Source organism: Polypterus senegalus, chromosome 7 (genome assembly GCF_016835505.1).
Source record: "Polypterus senegalus isolate Bchr_013 chromosome 7, ASM1683550v1, whole genome shotgun sequence".
NCBI lineage: Eukaryota > Metazoa > Chordata > Cladistia > Polypteriformes > Polypteridae > Polypterus > Polypterus senegalus.
In genome coordinates this window covers 146,805,506-146,827,895 of record NC_053160.1, presented here as the reverse complement: position 1 = coordinate 146,827,895, position 22,390 = coordinate 146,805,506, and the positions used below count along the sequence as shown (strand labels likewise).

At 35.8% G+C, this 22,390-nt stretch overlaps 1 protein-coding gene across 2 annotated transcripts in view; it reads left to right on the top strand.

Annotated features, from left to right (window-relative positions):
- The window catches only part of ecpas (Ecm29 proteasome adaptor and scaffold), a 144,806-nt gene that overhangs the window by 58,035 nt on the left and 64,381 nt on the right, over window positions 1-22,390 (top strand). For both annotated transcript variants that reach the window (XM_039759395.1, XM_039759394.1), the window contains exons 9-14: window positions 2,458-2,577; window positions 7,901-7,986; window positions 8,574-8,649; window positions 14,960-15,009; window positions 15,982-16,048; window positions 16,130-16,252. In XM_039759395.1, the coding sequence (XP_039615329.1) occupies window positions 2,458-2,577; window positions 7,901-7,986; window positions 8,574-8,649; window positions 14,960-15,009; window positions 15,982-16,048; window positions 16,130-16,252 (522 nt within the window). The remainder of the gene's footprint in view (window positions 1-2,457; window positions 2,578-7,900; window positions 7,987-8,573; window positions 8,650-14,959; window positions 15,010-15,981; window positions 16,049-16,129; window positions 16,253-22,390) is intronic.

Sequence of the window (22,390 nt, the reverse complement as noted above, 5' to 3'; positions counted from 1 at the left end):
TATAAAATTACATAAGAGTAAAGAAATGTGAATGTTTGTTCTTTTAACGTTTACTTTATTTCTAACTTGTATAATTTAGACAGGATAAATTTTTATGGAGAGCAAAATATTATAAGTTGTTTAAGGTTTGAGTTGATTTATTCACTAATAATATTCCTGTCTGTTTTTACCATTCCTACCAAAGATATTTCTGTCGACTAAATAAAAATTCCTTCTATTTAAAATTTAAATAGAACTTGAACAAATACGATAGTTCATAATATCCACGCAGACTTGCACGTAAGAGCGGGAGTTATCCGTTTTAACAAGCAGCGTATTGCACTGATACGAAATAGCTGTGTGTGTATATATGTAGATATGTATGTATATGTATATATATGTTTATATATGTGTGTGTATGTATGTATATATATATATGTATTTGTGTGTGTATGTATGTATGTATGTATGTGTGTATGTATTTATGTGTGTGTGTATATGTATGTGTATATATGTAGATATATATATGTATATGTGTATATGTATAGATATGTATATATATATATATATATGTTTATGTATGTGTGTGTAAATATATATATATATATATGACAACAACACTCATCACTCACAACAGTGACAAAACAATTACATTGACAATCATGTTACGTTATTTTCAAAATGTTTCCTTTTCTTTTCATTGCTTCTTTAACACACTACTTCTCCATGTTATTTTGGTAGTATATATATATATGTATATATATATATATATATATGACAACAACACTCATATCAATGACAAAACAATTACATTAACAATCATCTTACGTTATTTTTAAAATGTTTGCTTTTCTTTTTCATAACTTCTTTAACACACTACTTCTCCGCTGTGAAGCGCAGGTATTCTGCTAGTTTCACAATAAAATACAGGCACACATCTATTTTTCATTTAAAACCGTTGATGAACTTTTGCAGAGTTTCTGTCTCTGGTATCACTTTCTGTGTGAATTTTGTATATTCTCCTGGTCGGTATTCTGTGGATAATGAATTTTCTCCCAATATTCCAAATATGTGCTTGATAGAATAGTTAGCCAGTCTTAAATTAAGATGTTTCAAAGAGTATGCACTTTGACAGTATCCAGAGATAGAGATTTAAAGGTTTAGTGGTTTAATGAAAGAAGTGGTTTCAAAAATGAATGATTGAAACTCCATGATGCTTGACTGTAAATTTGATGAAATGATTATATTAATATGCAGAACATGTTATCTTCACTCAGCTAGCAGTCATGTACAATATACTGCACTAGAGTAACTTCAGTAATTGTTTAGCTTTCCTGCATCTTTATAAATGTGATAATTAATTCAAGACTTCTGGAAATTTAGAAATACAAATATTTGCACAATATATTAGGTTAGTTGTTTTGAAATACTTGTAAATGTTATGTTCAGAATACATGCTAATTCATTAGTGAAATAAAATATTACATTTTTAATGTGTGTAGTTTAATGATATATTTTATTTGGAACAATAACATTTTCAAAACTAATTGACTTATGAGAAACACAATAATATAATTTTCTCCAATATTTACTTATCCACCCATCCATCCATTTATTATGAAACACTTTTAATCTATTTCAGTACCAAGTTAATGTTAATTATAATAAACAGCTGGATAATTATAGGAATAATTAAATAATTCTTTATTAGTTGGTGTTAAATCACTATACATAGCATAAGAACAAAAAAAATTTTTTCTGTTAAACAATCATCTTTATAGACATTAAACTAGAGGAACTAAATGTAAAGTTGCTTTTTTCTAGTATAAGTTAACTGTCTACATTTAAAATACTCACTTTTCTTCAGTGCTATGCTACAGTTTGCCTGTTGATTCTTTGGGAGTGAATTTGTGGTCCTATTGTTCTTTAGTAAATTAGAGAAATATTTTTAGCTGTTTGCTTTCTCAAATGTTTTACTGTTAAGAAATGTGAGTGCTTATTGACACATTGTACAAATTCAGAATTAATTTCCAGTTCAGTCCTCTTTTATTTATTGGAATGGTCTAGAGGGTTTCCTTTTTAAACTGATTTTTTTCTGGATCTCAGATATTTTATAAGTTTGAGTATTTTTGATATAGTTGAGCATCATTAATCTGTAATGATATATTATGAATACTGTAATTGCAGAATATGAAAAAAGTCATACTGCAGCAGTATTTCATTTTTTATTTGAAACAGCCACCAGTTTTTACTCTGAAAACTTCAAGCCTGGTGCTGGATGGTCAAATTATATCCTCTTTTTTCAATTACATAGTATGCTAGTTAATATTTGTTTATACAAATATAATAGGCTTATATAAGGCTTATTAAATTGAGATATTACTAATTCAAAATGAAATATGATACATCTTTAAAACAAGTGTGCTTATTTTCCATTATATAAAAGAAAAACAATCATTTATTTATTTTTTCTTTTAGGGTGCCGCTTTGAAACCTGAAATAAAGAGGGAGCCAGTCAGCACCCGTGTTAAACTTAAAATCCTTCCCCATCTTCTTCGCTCCAGGTTAGCTGCAGAGACCTTTCCAGCTAACATTCAGGTATGTGTTTGGAGTTTTTGGAAACACTAGCTCCCCAATGATTTTTTAATTATAATGAATTAAAAATATTTCCAGGATATTATTAAGTGTGTGTGTGTACGCACAAATATATGTGTACATACTTTATAGGCTTCAATACAGGGCTGCAGTGTTGCTAATTTGAACCAAATCACTGTAACCATGGAAAAAAACTGATGTAGTATTAAGAAATTCTAGCCTAATGATGAAATAGCAACAAGAAACTTACACCCTATAAACCCTCTTATCTATTTTTATACCTGTATGATTTGGTGGTAGTGTTAATTACTCCTTTCATATTCACCAGTTTTGTATTGTTAATGTATTTAAAACCAGGAGAAAATAAGACATCATCTGAAAACTCATTATCATCATTATCTGGTCTAATTCAAAAATAATCTTCTGTTATCACAGCAAAATTGTATGTAGAGGTTACAATGTTCAATTTTGGTGTTATTTTAAAACATGGATTAAAAAAGCCAATACAAATTTAAGGGTCATTCAGCTAGTTTGTAAGCAGTCCACAAGGACATCGGAACCTTTTTGGGGACTTGTAAAGACTTGGTTAAATGTAGCATCTGGGAAATTCAGTGAGCTCATACATAAAAATCTGATAAACATAACTTGAATTATCTCTCTATTATAAAAAAAAAAAATCCTGAGAGGGAGACTAGGGAGACGAGACGTCATCTTCTCAGAAGACAGTTTGATGTTCTGAAAGAGACACTTTAATGTCACGCGACACAAGGCAGTGAGGCTACATTTAAAACAAGTTCAGGGACATCTAACCAATCAGTTGTCGGAATGCTTTTAGCAGACAGACATCATATGTTCCCAGCTCTTAAAACAACGACAAGCAGAACACACAGGATGCCAGCAGATGATTCAACTGCAACTCCTTAACGTTCGTTCAGCCCCCCTTTTCATAACCCGAGCAGCAGAGACGCGAACTGGGAAAAGGACAGCTGCTGTACAGGCTTTGAAATGATCGACGAAAGGCGCAACAAGCAGAAAATGCAGCTCGCCAGCAGATACTCCAACTGCAACTCATTAGTGTGCGTTCACCCCCCCTTCACAACGCGAGTTGCAGAGACACGAAGTGGCAAAAGGACAGCTGCTGGACAGGCTTTTAAATGATCGACGTGCAACGCGACAAAAGAAACACGCAGCTCGCCAGCAGCAGCAGCTGAAAGACAGCAGATGATCCGATGGCATCTCCTTAAGCGTGCGTTCAGCCCCACCCCCCTCCCCCCCTTCACAACAGGAGCAGCATTATGTGTCCTGCGAGAAAGATTTAACCACGCCCGGGGCTGGAATTAAAGGACAAGTATTGTTTTTGCAAAAGTTTTAAAGTAAAAGTGAAAATAATGTATATGTAACAATTCCCATGAAAATAACAATTTCTTTAAATTGTATATCCAGTAAACTAAACCTGGGGGTGGGCGAGCAGGGGGTGGACCTCCATAGTAGTGTTAAAGATCTTCCTTTAATGTCAGGGCACTACACAAAGCTGTCTTTAACATTGATTGTTGCATCTAGCAGCAGCTGATCATTATTTTCCACCCAGTGGCCATTTCTTAACATATTGAACAAACTGTACCCTGCAAGTTTTCTATATTGTTTACTTATCCTTGTTAGGGCCAAGGGTATTGATGACATGCTATAATTTTCTAGTTGTGCGTTCAAATTAGCAAATAATTCAGATTATAGTGATCTTATTGAACATAAATGTGATTAAAGATATTACATTTACTTTATATTATATGTACTTTTATGAAGTATATTACAGTACAAAACATATAACAAAAGCAAGGATGTAACATAATTTTATGCTTTATATATATATATACTGCTCAAAAGAATTAAAGGAACACTTTTTAATCGGAGTATAGCATAAAGTCAATGAAACTTATGGGATATTAATCTGGTCAGTTAAGTAGCAGAGGGGGTTGTTAATTAGTTTCAGCTGCTGTGGTGTTAATGAAATTAACAACAGATGCACTAGAGGGGCAACAATAAGATGACCCCCAAAACAGGAATGGTTTAACAGGTGGAGGCCACTGACATTTTTCCCTCCTCATCTTTTCTGACTGTTTCTTCACTAGTTTTGCATTTAGCTACAGTCAGTGTCACTACTAGTAGCATGAGGCGATACCTGGACCCTACAGAGGTTGCACAGGTAGTCCAACTTCTCCAGGATGGCACATCAATACGTGTCATTGCCAGAAGGTTTGCTGTGTCTCCCTGCACAGTCTCAAGGGCATGGAGGAGATTCTAGGAGACAAGCAGTTACTCTAGGAGAGCTGGAGAGGGCCATAGAAGGTCCATAACCCATCAGCAGTACCAGTATCTGCTCCTTTGGGCAAGGAGGAACAGGATGAGCACTGCCAGAGCCCTACAAAATGACCTCCAGCAGGCCACTGGTGTGAATGTCTCTGACCAAACTAACCAGAAAGACTTCATGAGCGTGACCCAAGGGCCCCATGTCCTCTAATGGGCCCTGACCTCACTGCCCAGCAGCATGCAGCTCGATTGGCATTCGCCATAGAATACCAGAATTGGCAGATGCACCACTGGTGCCCTGTGCTTTTTACAGATGAGAGCAGGTTCACCCTGAGCACGTGACAGAAGTGAAAGGGTCTGGAGAAGCCATGGAGAACATTCAGCATGAGCAGTTTGGTGGTGGGTTAATGATTGTCTGGGGAGGCATATCCATGGAGGGTCACACAGACTGCTACAGGCTTGACAAAGGCACCTTGGCTGCCATTAGGTATCAGGATGAAATCCTTGGACCCATTGTCAGACCCTATGCTGGTACAGTGGCTCCTGGTGCACGACAATTCCTGGCCTCATATGGTGAGAGTATGCAGGCAGTTCCTGGAGGATGAAGGAATTGATACCATTGACTGGCCACCACACTTTCCTGACCTAAATCCAATAGAACACCTCTGGGACATTATGTTTTGGTCCATCCAATGCCACCAGTAATGCCCTGGTCCAGATCTGGGAGGAGATCCCCCACAACACCATCTGTCATCTCATTAGAAGCATGCACCGATGTTGTCAGACATGTATACAAGAACACAGGGGCCATACAAAGTGCTGCGTACAATTTTGAGTTGCTGCAATTAAATTTTGGCAAAATGGACTAGCCTGACACATACTTTTTTCACTCTAATTTTTGGGGTGTCTTTGAATTCAGGGCTCATATATATAATATATATATTAAAATGATATAGAAGAAAATTTTAAAATAAAGTACAAGATGTTTATACTACAGTTAGTTTCACTGCTAGATGAAAGCAATCTTTATTAAAAAAAAAAATGTTTCTCAGCATTTCTCAAACTATTTTTTCCAAGGCCCCCTAAACCAAAAAAAATACCCTCACAGCCCCTTTCCACTCCCAATAAATTAAACTTAAAGGAAAGCAAATTTATAATAAAAATTCTTTGGAAGTTCAGCCTTGGTGTTAACTAATCCCATCCAAATAGTGTGGTAAACACAGTGAATTCACTTTTGTACTGAGGCTATTCTTTGCTTTTAGCTAACTTAAAGACTAATGTGCATTTTCCCCCACACAAATTGAGGGAACCATGGAGCATAAAAGGGGAAAAATAATAGGAAAGGAGATGAAATTGTATCTAGTTCTAGCCTTCTAGGAACTTGAGGTTCTCATATCCCTCAAGACTATTAACCTTCATTTCCTAAAATTTTTAAAATCAAAAAATTTACTTTGCACCCCTTGTTGGGGTCCAATGGCCCTCCAGAGTGCTGTTGGCCCACAGTTTGAGAAACATTGGTTTATAGGGACCCAGCTTGAAAATTGGTAGCACAGAAGCAGGTGGTCAAGGAATAATATGTCACTGTCATTATCATCATCACACCTCTCAGCCCGAAGGACTGTTAAGACAACATTTGGTGCTCTGTTTTCATGCTTTTATTCTATTTCTCTCTTACACCATTTGAATTGTTTTTTGGATGATGATATAATTTGGAGTAGCAGAGACAGAATAATCAGTCCAAGAATGCTTTTTGAAAGAGTGTGTTTTCATGAAGTAGAGCACTCTCCTTTTCACTAATAATGCTATGCAACCTTAATGGTACAAGCTAAACAATCAAAAACAGGAAAAGGATGATCCTGGAAAGAGCAAAAAAGTACAGTTTATATAATGGAGGTGAAATTAGTGTGGCACAATAAAAGAATTATTATACATTTGATTGTCTGGTTTTTATTTTTAAATAAGATAAATATAATTTAAATAATTTATAATTATGAATTGTGAAAATTGATCGTACTAGTGTGAGGTGTGCAGAGTGTATCTGAGGTTTTACTTTGGGTGTATTTTGCTCTTTAACTGCTTATACTACATGAAACATTTTTCATATGTGTACATCTGGATGCTTATAATTTGGAATAGTTTAAAAGTTATGATTATAATGTGGTTTTTCAAAATATGAGAATCAGTGTGAAAGCAAATGGATACCATATCATACAAATTGTCAATCTATATCAGACCTCTTTTATTAGATAGTACATATGGAAGAACAGTTTAATTTAAAAATGCCTTTACAATTTTGAATTCCAAAAGTGATTTCAAAAAGTAAGTTCAGCAGTGTTTTATTGCAAGCTTCCCTTGATTTATAACAAAAAAGCTTCCAAAAGTTTTCCATGTTCAAACACTTGCCATCATTTTACTTGTATTTTAAAATTAAATCAATTTGAAAGTTTCTTTTTAACGTGTAATAAACCTCTTAAGCTTACCAAAGTTTTATGGATGAAAAATTATATTTTAATGTACCATTTTAGATTACTTTAATTGAATACACTAAATAAGGTAATTCAGCAATGAATGCTGGAAGAACACATATCAGCAAACTGCTTATTCTCTTTTTTCTTTAAGATTTGTTTTCTAACATAAAGCAATGCAGCATGAAAAATGAGATTTAGTGTTCTGCACTGTTCAGTGTTCAGCAAAAGCAGAAATTCGGTGTATTGTCTAAATAGTTTCTCAAGGCACTGTAAAAAAGATAAAAACGTACTGTCCTTATAAATAATCAAACACAAATACTTTAAACATAAATTCACAAGAACTTTTGTAATATTTTTCGAGATGTTTTACACTATGAAACCGCTTTTAGATTATATAAAATGTTTAGTTAAAACTTATATATTGTTACTGTAGAATGTAAATCAGTAAAAATGCTTTCTTTTAAAATGTTAATATAAAAAAGTTGAAGATATTCATCCAACTCTTTTTGTGCAAAGGAAAATTATATTTTACTGTTTCTATTGATTGTTTACAGGTGGTGTATGATGGTCTGTTTGGTGCAAACACAAATAACAAACTGAGGTCTCTCTCTTTGCAGTTTGTACACCATATTTGTTTAGTGTAAGTAGTAACACACCTTAACATGGTTCTTTAAATTATTATTATAGTGTTTTTTTTTTTCCTCTTTCAACATAAAGGCAAAGACTTATAATAAATAGTCAGGACAATAGGTACGGGAGAGAGGCTTTTTATGCAAAGCCATGAGAGTTGAAGCAGCTCTATATATGAAGGGGCATTGATAAAAAAAAAATCATCTTAAGTTTTAGTATGCATATTTATTAACATCAGAATTTATGATAATAAAGTCAAAATGTAAAAAAAAATGTTAACTTGACTGACTGCTGTTGAGGTTAAATGAGGTAAAAATTACTTAGACATTTGTACAAAAAATTACCAAACTACTTCTGTAAAAGCTGTGTTTACTCACTTAATTAAATCAGTCATTTAAATAATGTAAATCCTATTGTTTATGGCTACTAGTATCTGGGGAAAATAAAATTGCATTTTTATTGAAAAGCAATCTGATTTTGATTTGTTAAAAGTACTTAAGTTTTTCATTTCTGTTGCATGGGTGAGTGTAGCAAGTGTTAGTTTGCCCAATTTGATTGGATAAATGTCTTATTGATTTATTTATTTCAATATTTTAGATGCCCAGACAATAACAGGCCTTTGGGCCTTATGCTTTTAAATGGACTTACAAAGTTGATCAATGAATACAGAGAGGTAAGTTTTTTTGTTTTTTTTAATGAAGTATTATTAAAAATTGCTAAATGTAGTTGATATTACTATTCCCTGACACAAAATAATCAGTACATGTAAAACCCTTGGCAGAATCCCAGGATCAGGAGTTGTGCTGTATACTTTGTTAAAAACAGTGTAATCTGGTGGATGTTATACAGAGTGACTGTGGAAGAATGAAAAACAGCTGCAGTGTGGCTAGGAAAGGATAGGTGGACATCATTCACAATACCAAGGTTGTGTGCTGTTAGCGATAATGAGGCAAGCAGAACAGAAATGGAGCATTGAGTAAATGGGCTGGCCAAGATAACAAGGAAGCCTGTCTTTGGCATTTTGATTTTGAGATGGTACGCCTTCATACAGGTTGAAATATCAACGAGACATGCTGATAGTGTGGTCTTCTGGAGAGAATGATTGGGACAACGCTGTATGTCTTCGGTCGGCATACAACTGATAAGAGAAAACATGTGACAGGATGGGGGGCCTAGTGATGTGATGTACAGAGAGAATATGAGGGGACCCAGTGCCGATCCTTTGGGCTACATTGTCCTTTCTTGATGAACGCTTAATATCTTTCTTTGCCAGGAAACATAAGTTGGATCTGCCAGAGTGGTGGGATTCAGACTGTCTGAGGGCATTTTCAGTAATGCCAAGATTGAAGTGGTTGACAAGGAGGATCTGATCATTGAGTATGTTAAAGGTGGAGGAGAGATCAAGAAGGATGGGGATGGATGACATGTTGATAGCTCTGGCCAGCTTTAACGTGTCAATTATAGTCAGCTGAGCTGTCTCAGTAGAATGACCCTTTTTAAAACCAGGCTGATCTGTTCTGTAGAAGAAAAGTAGAGACTTTGTCAGAGAAAGTAAGTTCAGGAGTTTTGGATGGAAAAGAGATGAGAAAGACTAGTCAGTAATTACCTGACTGAGATGGATCAAGTGTGAGCTTTTTTAAGAAGTGAAGTTATTAGGGCTTGTTTGAAAATAGTAGGAAGGGTGCCTGTGGTCAGTGAGTTGTTGGTGATGTGTGTAGCTCAACAGCAACAACAACAACAACATTTATTAATATAGCACATTTTCATACAAAAAAATGTAACTCAAAGTGCTTTACATAATGAAGAATAGAAAAATAAGAGACACAGTAAGAAAATAAAATAAGTCAACATTAATTAACAAAGAATAAGAGTGAGGTCCAATGGCCAGGGGGGACAGAAAAAACAAAAAAAAAAAACTCCAGGCGGCCGGAGAAAAAAATAAAATCTGCAGGGATTCCAGGCCATGAGACCGCCCAGTCCCCTCTGGGCAATCTACCTAACATAAATGAAACAGTCCTCTTTGTATTTATGGTTTTCACGGAAGGATTTGATGATGATGATGATGATCACGTGGACTTCTGGCTTTTAGTCCATCAATGCTGGGGCATCATGGTGCTTTGAGTAGGTTGGTGGTGGCGCAGGCCACCACCACAGAGAAACCGGAAAAGAAACAGAAGAGAGAGTAGGGGTCAGTACGGATTTTAGAGCCACCATGAATAGTTATTATGATGAATTGAACATATAGAGTATTAAGATAAACTGAAGTTATAAAAAGGCCATGTTAAAGTAATGTGTTTTCAGCAGTGTTTTAAAGTGCTCCACTGTATCAGCCCGGCGAATTCCTATTGGCAGGCTATTCCAGATTTTAGGTGCATAACAGCAGAAGGCCGCCTCACCACTTCTTTTAAGTTTAGCTTTTGGAATTCTAAGGAGACACTCATTTGAAGATCTAAGGTTAAGATTTGGAATATAAGGTGTCAGACATTCCGATATATAAGATGGAGCAAGATTATTTAAGGCTTTGTAAACTATAAGCAGAATTTTAAAGTCAATTCTGAAAGACACAGGTAACCAGTGTAGCGACATCAAAACAGGAGAAATGTGTTCGATTTTTTTTTCCTAGTTAGGATTCTAGCAGCTGCATTCTGCACCCGTTGCAAATGATTTATGTCTTTTTTGGGTAGTCCTCAGAGCAGTGCGTTACAGTAATCTAATCGACTAAAAACAAAAGCGTGAATTAATTTCTCAGCATCTTTCAATGATATAAGAGGTCTAACTTTACTTATGTTTCTTAGGTGAAAAAATGCTGTCCTAGTGGTCTAATGAATATGTGATTTAAAATTCAGGTTACAGTCAATGGTTACCCCTAAGTTTTTTACTTCCGTCTTAACTTCTAATCCTAATGCGTCAAGTTTATTTCTGATAACCTCACTGAATCCGTTTTTGCCAATCAATACAATTTCAGTTTTCTCTTTATTTAACTTGAGAAAATTACTATTCATCCATTCAGAAATACCAGTAAGACATTGTGTTATTGATTCGAGAGAGTCGGTGTCATCAGGTGCTACTGATAAGTACAGCTGTGTGTCATCAGCATAGCTGTGGTAGCTCACGTTGTAACTTGAGATAATCTGACATAACGGGAGCATATAGATTGAGAAAAGAAGCGGACCTAGGATAGAGCCTTGTGGAACCCCATATACAGGGTGGGCCATTTATATGGATACACCTTAATAAAATGGGAATGGTTGGTGATATTAACTTCCTGTTTGTGGCACATTAGTATATGTGAGGGGGGGAAACTTTTCAAGATGGGTGGTGACCATGGTGGCCATTTGGAAGTCGGCCTTTTTGGATCCAACTTTTGTTTTTTCAATAGGAAGAGGGTCATTTGACACATCAAACTTATTTGGAATTTCACAAGAAAAACAATGGTGTGCTTGGTTTTAACGTAACTTTATTCTTTCATGAGTTATTTACAAGTTTCTGACCACTTATAAAATGTGTTCAATGTGCTGCCCATTGTGTTGGATTGTCAATGCAACCCTCTTCTCTCACTCTTCACACACTGATAGCAACACCACAGGAGAAATGCTAGCACAGGCTTCCAGTATCTGTAGTTTCAGGTGCTGCACATCTCGTATCTTCACAGCATAGGCAATTGCCTTCAGTTGACCCCAAAGATAAAAGTCTAAGGGGGTCAGATCAGGAGAGCTTGGGGGCCATTCAACTGGCCCACGGCGACCAATCCACTTTCCAGGAAACTGTTCATCTAGGAATGCTCGGACCTGACACCCATAATGTGGTGGTGCACCATCTTGCTGGAAAAACTCAGGGAACGTGCCAGCTTCAGTGCATAAAGAGGGAAACACATCATCATATAGCAATTTTGCATATCCAGTGGCCTTGAGGTTTCCATTGATGAAGAATGGCCCCACTATCTTTGTACCCCATATACCACACCATACCATCAATTTTGTTGTTCCAACAGTCTTGGAGGGATCTATCCAATGTGGGTTAGTGTCAGACCAATAGCGGTGGTTTTGTTTGTTAACTTCACCATTCACATAAACGTTTGCCTCATCACTGAACAAAATCTTCTGCGTAAACTGAGGGTCCTGTTCCAATTTTTTTTTGCCCATTCTGCAAATTCAGTGCGCCAATCTGGGTCATCCTCGTTGAGATGCTGCAGTAGCTGCAGTTTGTAAGGGTGCCATTTGTGAGTAGCTAATATCCGCCGAAGGGATGTTCGACTAATGCCACTCTCCAGTGACATGCGGCGAGTGCTACGCTGTGGGCTCTTGCTGAATGAAGCTAATACAGCCACTGATGTTTCTTCATTAGTGACAGTTTTCATGCATCCACATTTTGGCAAATCCAACACTGAACCAGTTTCATGAAACTTAGCAAGCAGTTTGCTAACTGTAGCATGGAAGATGGGTGGTCTCGTAGGGTGTCTTGCATTGAAATCTGCTGCAATGACCCGGTTACTGTGTTCACCAGACATCAACACAATTTCTATCCGCTCCTCACATGTTAACCGTTGCGATATGTCAATGGCTGTACACAAAGAGAAACTTGTAAATAACTCATGAAAGAATAAAGTTACGTTAAAACCAAGCACACCATTGTTTTTCTTGTGAAATTCCCAATAAGTTTGATGTGTCAAATGACCCTCTTCCTATTGAAAAAACAAAAGTTGGATCCAAAATGGCCGACTTCAAATTGGCCACCATGGTCACCACCCATCATGAAAAGTTTCCCCCCTCACATATACTAATGTGCCACAAACAGGAAGTTAATATCACCAACCATTCCCATTTTATTAAGGTGTATCCATATAAATGGCCCACCCTGTAGAATATCATGCGTCTTTGATTACCACAACTAACAAAGAATTTTCTCCCTGCTAGGTAAGATTCAAACCAATTTAAGACATTTCCAGAGAGGCCCACCCATTGACTAAGGCGATTTCTAAGAATATTGTGATCATTGGTATCAAACGCGGCACTCAGATCTAAGAGGATGAGAACAGATAAATGGCCTCTGTCTGCATTTACCCGCAAGTCATTTACTACTTTAACGAGTGCAGTTTCTGTACTGTGATTAGTTCTAAAACCTGACTGAAATTTATCTAGAATAGCATGTTTACTTAAGTGGTCGTTTAACTGCATAATTACTGCCTTCTCTAGAATTTTACTTAAGAAGGGCAGGTTAGATATGGGTCTAAAATTTTCAAAAGCAGAGGGGTCAAGATTATTTTTCTTGAGTAGGGGTTTAACTACAGCAGTCTTAAGACAGTCTGGGAAAACCCCCGTATCTAATGACGAGTTTACTATGTCAAGGATATTCTCAGTAAGCGCGTCTGATACTTCCTTGAAAAACCTTGTTGGTATTGGGTCAAGGACGCAGGTGGAGGGTTTCATTTGAGAGATTATTCTATGTAAATCAGGTAAATCTATCCTGGTGAAAGAATTGAATTTGTTTATAACGGAGTACTGGGGCTTAGGAGGTTCCACAGTGTTGGGGAGATATACTATATTATTTCTAATATCATTAATTTTTTGATTAAAAAATATAGCAATGTTCTCACAGGTTTCGCTGGAAGTATTATGGGGGCATTCCTTTGTGTTACCTGGGTTTAGCAGACAATCAATTGTAGAAAATAGGACTCTGGGATTACTAGCATTGTTGTTTATAATCTGAGAGAAATATGAGCGCCTCTGAAGACGGACTGTGTTATTGTATTCTGTTATTTTAACCTTCAATATCTCATAATGGATAGTTAGTTTAGTTTTCCTCCATTTACGCTCAGCTCTCGACATGTTCTTTTCAAGTCAGACACTCTTTGGGTCTTCCAAGGTATAACAATGCTAGAAGATTTTTTAACTGTCTTTTCAGGTGCAACTATGTCAACAGCAGCTCTTACTTTAAAATTAAAGTTTTCCACTTTATTATTTACATCATCATTGCTATTGTTGGCACTATAACCGGACTGATTGCTTATAATGTTTGTAAATTTTACAGCTGCAGCGTCAAAGAAGCATTTTTTAACAATATGCTTCTCATGAATGTTTTCTATCATTATTTCTATACTGAATAGTAGAAGAAAGTGGTCTGAAAGACCAATATCAACGATCTGCTTCACATCAGCTGTTAGTCCTTTGGTGATAATTAAGTCTAACGTATGACCTGCTTTATGTGTAGGCTGATTAACGGGCTGTCTCAAATCAAAAGAGTCTAGGAGGTTCATAAATTCCTTTACTTTTAGGTCACACTGATTATCGATATGAAAATTGAAGTCGCCTACAATTAAGAGTGTCTCATAATTCGTAATTAAAATTGACATTAGGTCTGAGAATTCTTCAATGAAAGACGCGTTAAATTTAGGAGGTCTATACACGGATAAAATGAGAACGTGAGAAACTCCATGAATAACAACGGCGAGATACTCAAAGGACTTAAATTCACCAGAACTAACTAAGCTCTAGAAATAAGTGACAGAGAAAGAGAGGCTGGACATGATATGAACAGATGGAGTGAACTGATGGTGGTGGGGTAACTAGAGAGGAGGTTAGAAACATCAGTGGTGGAGAACAGTGAGAAAGTGGAAAATTTTCCGTTGTGTTCAAGTGGAAGCACACTGACTAGTAGGGCTGACAGAACTACCGATAACCTTTTTCTTTTTTTTAAAATAGCACATTTGTCACCAGTCAAGGATGTTGAGGTGGATGTGGCATAGGGCTGAGAAGAGAGGTGAAGGAAGAGGCCAGGCTACAGGTGTCAGTAGTGTTGTTTATCCTGTTCTGAAAGAAACTTACTTTTTAGCAATCGTGGTGGCAGAATAGACAGAAGACAGAAAAGGGTGATAGTACATTTTTTTTTTTTACCAATACCCCTCCATTCTCTTTAATCCATTTAAAAAATAATAACTAAGCTGAAGTGTAAAATAATAACTTGATTCAAAGATATTTTTTTTCTAGGATCCAAAGTTGTTATGTGTAGCTTACTCTGCAGTTGGAAAGCTATCAAGGTAATGTAAAGAAAAAATGTTTTTTCTTTGTGCAATACATTCAATTATGATTTTGCTCATTTCTTGCTTCATACATTTTTGAGCAGGTAAAGTACACAAATAATAATGCATAAAACAATGGGAATGCCATTTTAATGTTTAGATATATGGTAATATGAAGGTTTTGTTTAAAAAAAAAATCTCAAAATAGAATTCTCATGTGTGTCTTTCTAGTTGACTTTTCTTTTTTATGACTATTATTAATATATAAAAATTGGAAATGAGAGGCGTGTACCAAATTAACATCATCCTAGACAAAAAATATTGAATACATATCAGACAGCCTTGGTGTTAGAATCACTCCTAACTTATTAACAGCTGTGTTTGGTGGACTCCTGGATGGGCTTAAAGTGGAGAAGGACAAATTAATTGTAATTGGTTATACCACACTACTAGTTACACAGACCGATCTTGCTCAAATGTAAGAATCCCAGCCCACCTGTTATAAGCCAGTGGGTAACTGATGCTCTGTACTATTTTAAACTGGAAAATACTACATTCTCACTTAGAGGATCTGTTCAAAATTTTTAAAATATGGTAAGATCTAATTAATCAAATCTTAGAATAAGCATTTATATCAGGAGAAAAGATGTTCTCTGTTTGCTGTGTTTTTTTTTATATATAGATTTGCTCTTGTTGTTAGCACTTCTCTCTTTTTCTTGGGAGGGCACTGAATTATGGTTTGTGAAGTTTGACACAATTATATGTAATGCTGTTTTCTTCAAATAATACCAATAAAATTGAAAAGAAAAAAAAAAGGAAATTATTAATTAATCAAGAATATTTACTTAAATGAAAATTAAAATCTGATTTTATAAAAATTGATTCAGATAAAACTCTGCAATGAAATTAGTTATTACTAGAAATCCATATTTTAATTATAATGGTTGTGTATAAAGCCCTGAACCGCTGCTGTAATGTTTCTTTTTTTAGCCGTATGCCTCATCTCTTCACAAAGGATATTGCTCTTGTCCAGCAGTTTTTTGAGGCTATGTGTAAGGTATGTCTTAATACCTACAAGTTATGTATTCTTGGAAAATATAATCTAGATGTTATTAAATTATTTGTATATTGATTGCAGGAAGAACCTGAAATAAGGCTTTCAATCCAAGAAGCTTTATCCATGATGGTGGGTGCTTATACCTCCTTGCAGGGGGCTCTTCTTAATCTGATGGAGGCACTTGTAGCTGCATACATGGAAAAGGTATACATTTAAATAATTTTTGTGGTTACAAATGCTGCCTGTGAAAATGCCATTATTACAAATTCAAACTCCCTATAATGGCTAATTATTTGTAATAATGTTTGAAATCGGAGCTGATAAATACAACACTACAATTTGAATATAATTCAAATGTAATATAAAAATGTCTTATCAGAAGACAAAAAACTTGTGTTGGAATGTAAAGTAATGGTTGTTTGTTTTAAATCCCACTGATATTTGGCATCATGTTGCTCAAGGTAAACTATGAAGTATTGTTTTATTTTACGGATCTGTTTTGCACTTCCATTCCGTGATCATCCTTTTCTTGTTTTTGAATAACTAGCTTTTGGTAAAACAGACAGTCTGCTGCTCTTTAAACTCACCCCTTCTCAATGCATTTTAGGATAGATTTTTTCCAATTACCATTCTCTTTTTTTAAATCACCTGTTGTATTAAGAACAGATTTTTAAACACTTCTCCAGCACCCCTCACTTTTATTCTCTCAGTCACGATCACGATACATACTACATACACGATACATACTCATATGGTTTGAGTCCATTGCCTCAAAACACCACTCACATCTACAGTTATTCTCAGTTTCAAATAAAAACTAACAACGTCAGATCCCTAGGGCTGTAGTATGTATCGTGATCGTGACTGAGAGAATAAAAGTGAAAAAAAAAAAGGTAACTTTTACAAGTACTATAAATGTACAGTGTCTGTTACAGACGGAAACCAAATGCATGTGTGTACTCTATAATATTAACAATAAGAGCAGCTCACTACTGAAAATGGCAAATATAGGAGGCAGTTGGGATGGAACCGGGGACTCTTGATTACAAGTCAGCAAATCTTACCGCTATGCCATGGAAGCTGTTGTCTTATCCTTGAGCCTTTTGTGAAAGTGTTTATTTGATCTTTCGACTTCAGGCTTCACACATTATATAGTTTATGCCAACATTTTGTCATTTACTACTAAAATATGAAAAACAGTTCTGTTTTAACAATTTATTTCCACTCTAAAACTCCAGCACTTCACTCCAAGATAATCAAGGCATGAGCTGGGAGAACGTTGTGCATGTTCTAAGGTGTTGGGGGGATGGAATAGCAGGCTGATTTGCTGCTTGTCTTTATCAGCACATTTACAGGACAAAAGACACAGACGGAGAGGTGCGATGGGATTTAAGGTTGGCCGGATCTATGAGTTTTTTCGTAGGCTCTGGTAATTCTAGTCTTAAAACATTGAGGCATAATTTAACATAAATATTTTCAGGTCAGCTGTATTACATTTTTGTACAACTGTAAAGGGGAGGAAAGAGAGAAATTGAGTGTAGTTTAGTCACATACCTCATTATGTTACCGACTGCTTCTACCTGTAGCATTGAATTAGCATCTCACACTGCAAAGTATCAAGCCATGTCCACTACTACTACTGATGTGCTTACTACGCTTCTTATGTTTATATGATTAAAATTGCTCGGTATTTTTTGTTAATATGCTTTGCACCTTGTGTTGGCTGGGATTGGCTCCAGCAGACCCCTGTGACCCTGAAGTTAGGATATAGCGGGTTGGAAAAATGGATGGATGGATAATAGTTTACTGGTAAACACTCAAACTAATGCTTACATACCTTTTCTAAGCTGCTACAAATAAAGCCATTCACAAAATGAATTACATATTATTAATGTGTAAGAAATACCATAATAATACAACATTAAACACATTCAGTCACTTCATTTAGTTTCTAAAAGAGAAATGGACAGTCATGCTGCTACTTACCTCCAAAAGTAAAAACTAATATACCTATCAAAATACTGTGTTTGAAAAATCAAATGAGTCCTTTTATCTGGGTTTACTGTAGTATGTGCATTACAGACAGTACAAAGTAATCCTAGCTCCACTTTCTGTTTGATCATGTCACTTTGTATGCACTCAGAAACCTACTTTTGTGAAAGGCTGTGTTTTTAAGTGTATGAATCTTCACATTCATCTTTTAAGCAACAGTACATGATTCTTAAGCTCTTAGTGATCTGGGGCCTCATGTATACATAGTGCATACAGACAAAAATATCGTGTACGCCTGTTTTCATACACAGTTATAGACATATTAAATCTAGATGTAAAGCTATACACACTTTTTCACTGCAGCCTCACAACATATGTATGCACTTTTCTGCTTGATTTTGTAAACGGGTGGCACTGAGCTTCAAAGTAGTGCTACTGTTTCTATGCAGCTTCACATTGTTTTTTAGATTAGCATCCATGATGCAGGATTTATCAAATACGTCAAAATTAATAGCATATTGTTTACAAATTTAGGAACTTGAATTGTAATCATTCTGTAACAATATAATAGTGCACAGAGTGGCCAAACTATTCCAAATATCATAGCTGCTTTAGCTTTGTATTACTCAAATTGTGCCACTGAGAATATTTTAACCCATTGCATCTGTGGTATCACATCTGAACAGCAGCTATTCTGAAAGCTGTACAGCGCACTGTGTTGAGAGCTCAGAGAATTATCAGGCTATAGCTTCCAGCCCTAGAGGACATTTATAGCAGATGCTGCCTCAGGAAAGCCACCAGAATCTGCATGGATTCCAGTCACCCCTGCCACAGTCTATTTGAACTTCTCTCATCTGGAAGACGCTTCAGCGCCTTTCCTGCAGGGATCCTGAGGCTGAGAAACAGTTTCATCCCAAGAGCTATAAAATGACTCAATAAGTCCATCACATGCCTCCTGTTTGTACTTACGATTACAATTACCTCACTGTAAACTTGCACTCAACTAGTATTGCACAACCTGAGCCACTTTATAAACCATTTATCTGCACTATATGTACATGTATATTGTGCTTGTACTTTCATATTGCTTATTTTGCATTGTTTTTTATCACCTTTTTTATCATTTTACAGGAAAATTAGTTTTTGGAGGGAGTTGCATATAGAAGTCTCATTGTACCATACAATGACAATGAAGGAATTAAATTTAATTCAATAGAAGAGAGCATGCATTTATAGATGATTGACTGGCTTCTAAGTCGATTTAGTTATGTTGGAGCTGTGCTCTGTTAGTGATGTATACTTTATAATTTTTATGATGAAATGCATTAAAGTATGTATACTACATTTTACAGATAAATTAACTTAAATGTAAATAATGTATACTGTTAATAATTAAACATGTGGGAGCATGGTGGAACGGCGGTGGTGATGAGCTGGCACCCCATCCTGGTATTGTTCCTGCCTTGTGCTCTATGCTTGCTGGTACTGGTGTGAACCTGGATGGATGGAATAATTAAACATGGATAATGAGCATTTTTCAATTTTTAAAAGCTTACAGCTGATTTTACATTTATTACAGACACTTATTGTGTGGTGAATGGTTATGTAGAGAAAGAAAATGGAATGACAGGAATTGGAGGTTGGTACTTTTGACAGACACAGTACTGCTGCAATAAATGATTCTATCCAGGGTCATGCGCGTCCCAGCAGGCATCTTGCAGTAGGCAGGAAAAATCCCAGGATGGGGTGCTAGCTTATTGCTGCTTCTGTACCACCATGCCCCCATGTTTAAAACATGTTTTAATGCATTTCATCATGAAAATGACATGAAGTATACATGTAAGTATTCTAAAATTTCCAGAACGCTGTAATATCATGAATGTAATGTATTCTGTGTGGCGATCACTGCTTGCGTGCTCCTACCGATATAAGAGAAAGCCCATTTAAGAAGCACACAACAATTAACAGGAGGAGTTGGAGATCACTTAGAATATGAAGTATTTAATGTGCTACTTATGTTATGATGGGGTTTGAGAAACTCGTGTAAATTAAACATCGATTTTAAAATGAGGTTTACGATGTTCTACTTTAATGACAAAATAAACTACGAGATTAAAATGGAAATTTGGAATATTGACTTTAATCTCGACACTGGCTTTTTCTTTCTTCACTGTGTTCCTTTTTTTCTTCTCTGTGTTCCTAATACATTTCCATAAAGACACTCACCTTTTCATGTTGACTTTGATATCAGACCACTTCTGTTTTGTTATGGGCACTGTATGACTTTCTGAACTTGAACTTTTGACTTTCTCTGCTACTCCATGACATTCCATTAATTTCCTTTTATTTCATACTAGCACAATACCCGCGCTTCTCAGCGGAGAAGTAGTGTGTTAAAGAAGTAATGAAAAAGAAAAGGAAACATTTTAATAATAACGTAACATGATTGACAATGTAATTGTTTTGTCATTGTCATGAGTGTTGCTGGCATATATATATATATATATATATATATATATATATATATATATATATATATATATATATATATATATATATATATATATATATATAAATATATATATATATATATAAATATATATTAGGGGTGGGACTCGATTAAAAAAAATAATCTAATTAATTAGAGGCTTTGTAATTAATTAATCTTGAGTAGTTGCATGTAATCGCACAAGTAAATTTGCCCCAAAGCGCAAAGGTTTTTTTTAATGTAAAAGGGTTTTAGTGGGTGACAGAATCAAATAATAGACATGGACATGAATATTGTAAACTCAAGCTCTTTTAATTACTGAAAAAAAATTTTAAACTGCATTTCAATTTAAAACAGAAACAAAAATATCATCCCTGGCTAAAATTGGGCAGATTTAAAAATAAAGTGGTATTCTTAGTACTTTAAGTACATGTTCAGAATGGTATTGTCTTTAAATAATGAGAAAAATTTCAACATAAAGTGCAGTTTTTCTTCTTAAAAAAACAAGGCAGAAACATAAAAGGTAATTTGACCAGCTTGACCTTTAAACTCTGAGTAACCTTAGCCAAAATTATTGTACATTAGGCTAAAAGAGTGTGATCATTGAACATTTTGTAATTAGATGTAAGTAAAATTACTAACGGTCACAGAAGTCCAATGATCCCCAGTAAGAGCCACAAAGTCTGATTTCTGTAATGCATCTAAATTTGCTTGCTTTTCAGTGTCCTAAAGCTGTTGAATTTTACTTGAAATAGTCTTTCAGCACGGTAGTAGGTAAGTTGGATCACCTGACGCTAACTGTAGCACATTTTCTAACCCCCTATCTTCCACCACTGTTAGTGGTCTACAGTCCAAAGCAATCCATTTTGCGAGAGAATTTGTATGTTCGACCGATGTTGACTTACTAATTTTGGTCCTGAAGCCAGTCATTTCATCAGGTTTGGGCTGCCGACACCTTTTGTTGGTACTCAAACTCGCACTGCTAGTGCGAGTGCGTAACATGTTTTGTATTTAGATGGTACCGTAAGGTTGAAATGCTTTGGTGGTATGCAAACAAAACCACGCTTTTATCAAGGCTTCCGTCGGGTAGTCTTTTGAAATGAAATTTGCCTCCGATCAGTCCTAGCAATGCGCTTTCTTCAGACTCTTCCATTTTTGTAGCTCTGATGTGTGCATCAATGTAATCGATGTACCAGGAAATCATGCATTGACAAAAGTCCCCCTTTTGCTTGGAATGCAAAGTGTGATTAAATACGTTATTTTTTTAACGCGTTATGGAGCACATGCATCGAAGCTTCTCAGCTGTGCTTATGCTAAGAAAAGGAAACATTTTAAAAATAATGTAACATGATTGTCAATGTAACCTTTTGTAGGGTCTGTCCCTTAGACTTATTAATTGTCATCGCGAAGCAGAGCCTTACTGGAAATTGGAGGCATTTGAATTGAAATGGGAGATCAGAGAGTATAATGGGGATGCAAGGAATACAAACTCTCTCCCCTGAGCAACTGCCAGTAAAAATAGTTGCCTCAATTAGATTCTTTTGCAGACACGTGACCTGAAGTGTCGTGCCATTACAAAGTCTCGGTGGCTGTAAGGTTTTCAGTAGTATTAGTGGTGTCCCAACCCTCAAAATTAGATTATGCTCAGTAGTGCCTGGAGGATTCAGAGTGTGGAGAAACCCTAGAGACAGTGTGTGTATTAATTTATGGATTTTTCTGTGAGTATTTGGTTGCAGCATCACAAAGTTGCTTCTGCAAGACCGCGTTAGCTACGGAGCTCAGCTCAGAGCGAAATGAAGTGAATGAAATGAGGTGAATGGGAGGGGAGATGATGACGTCAATCCCCCCCACAAACACAGTCT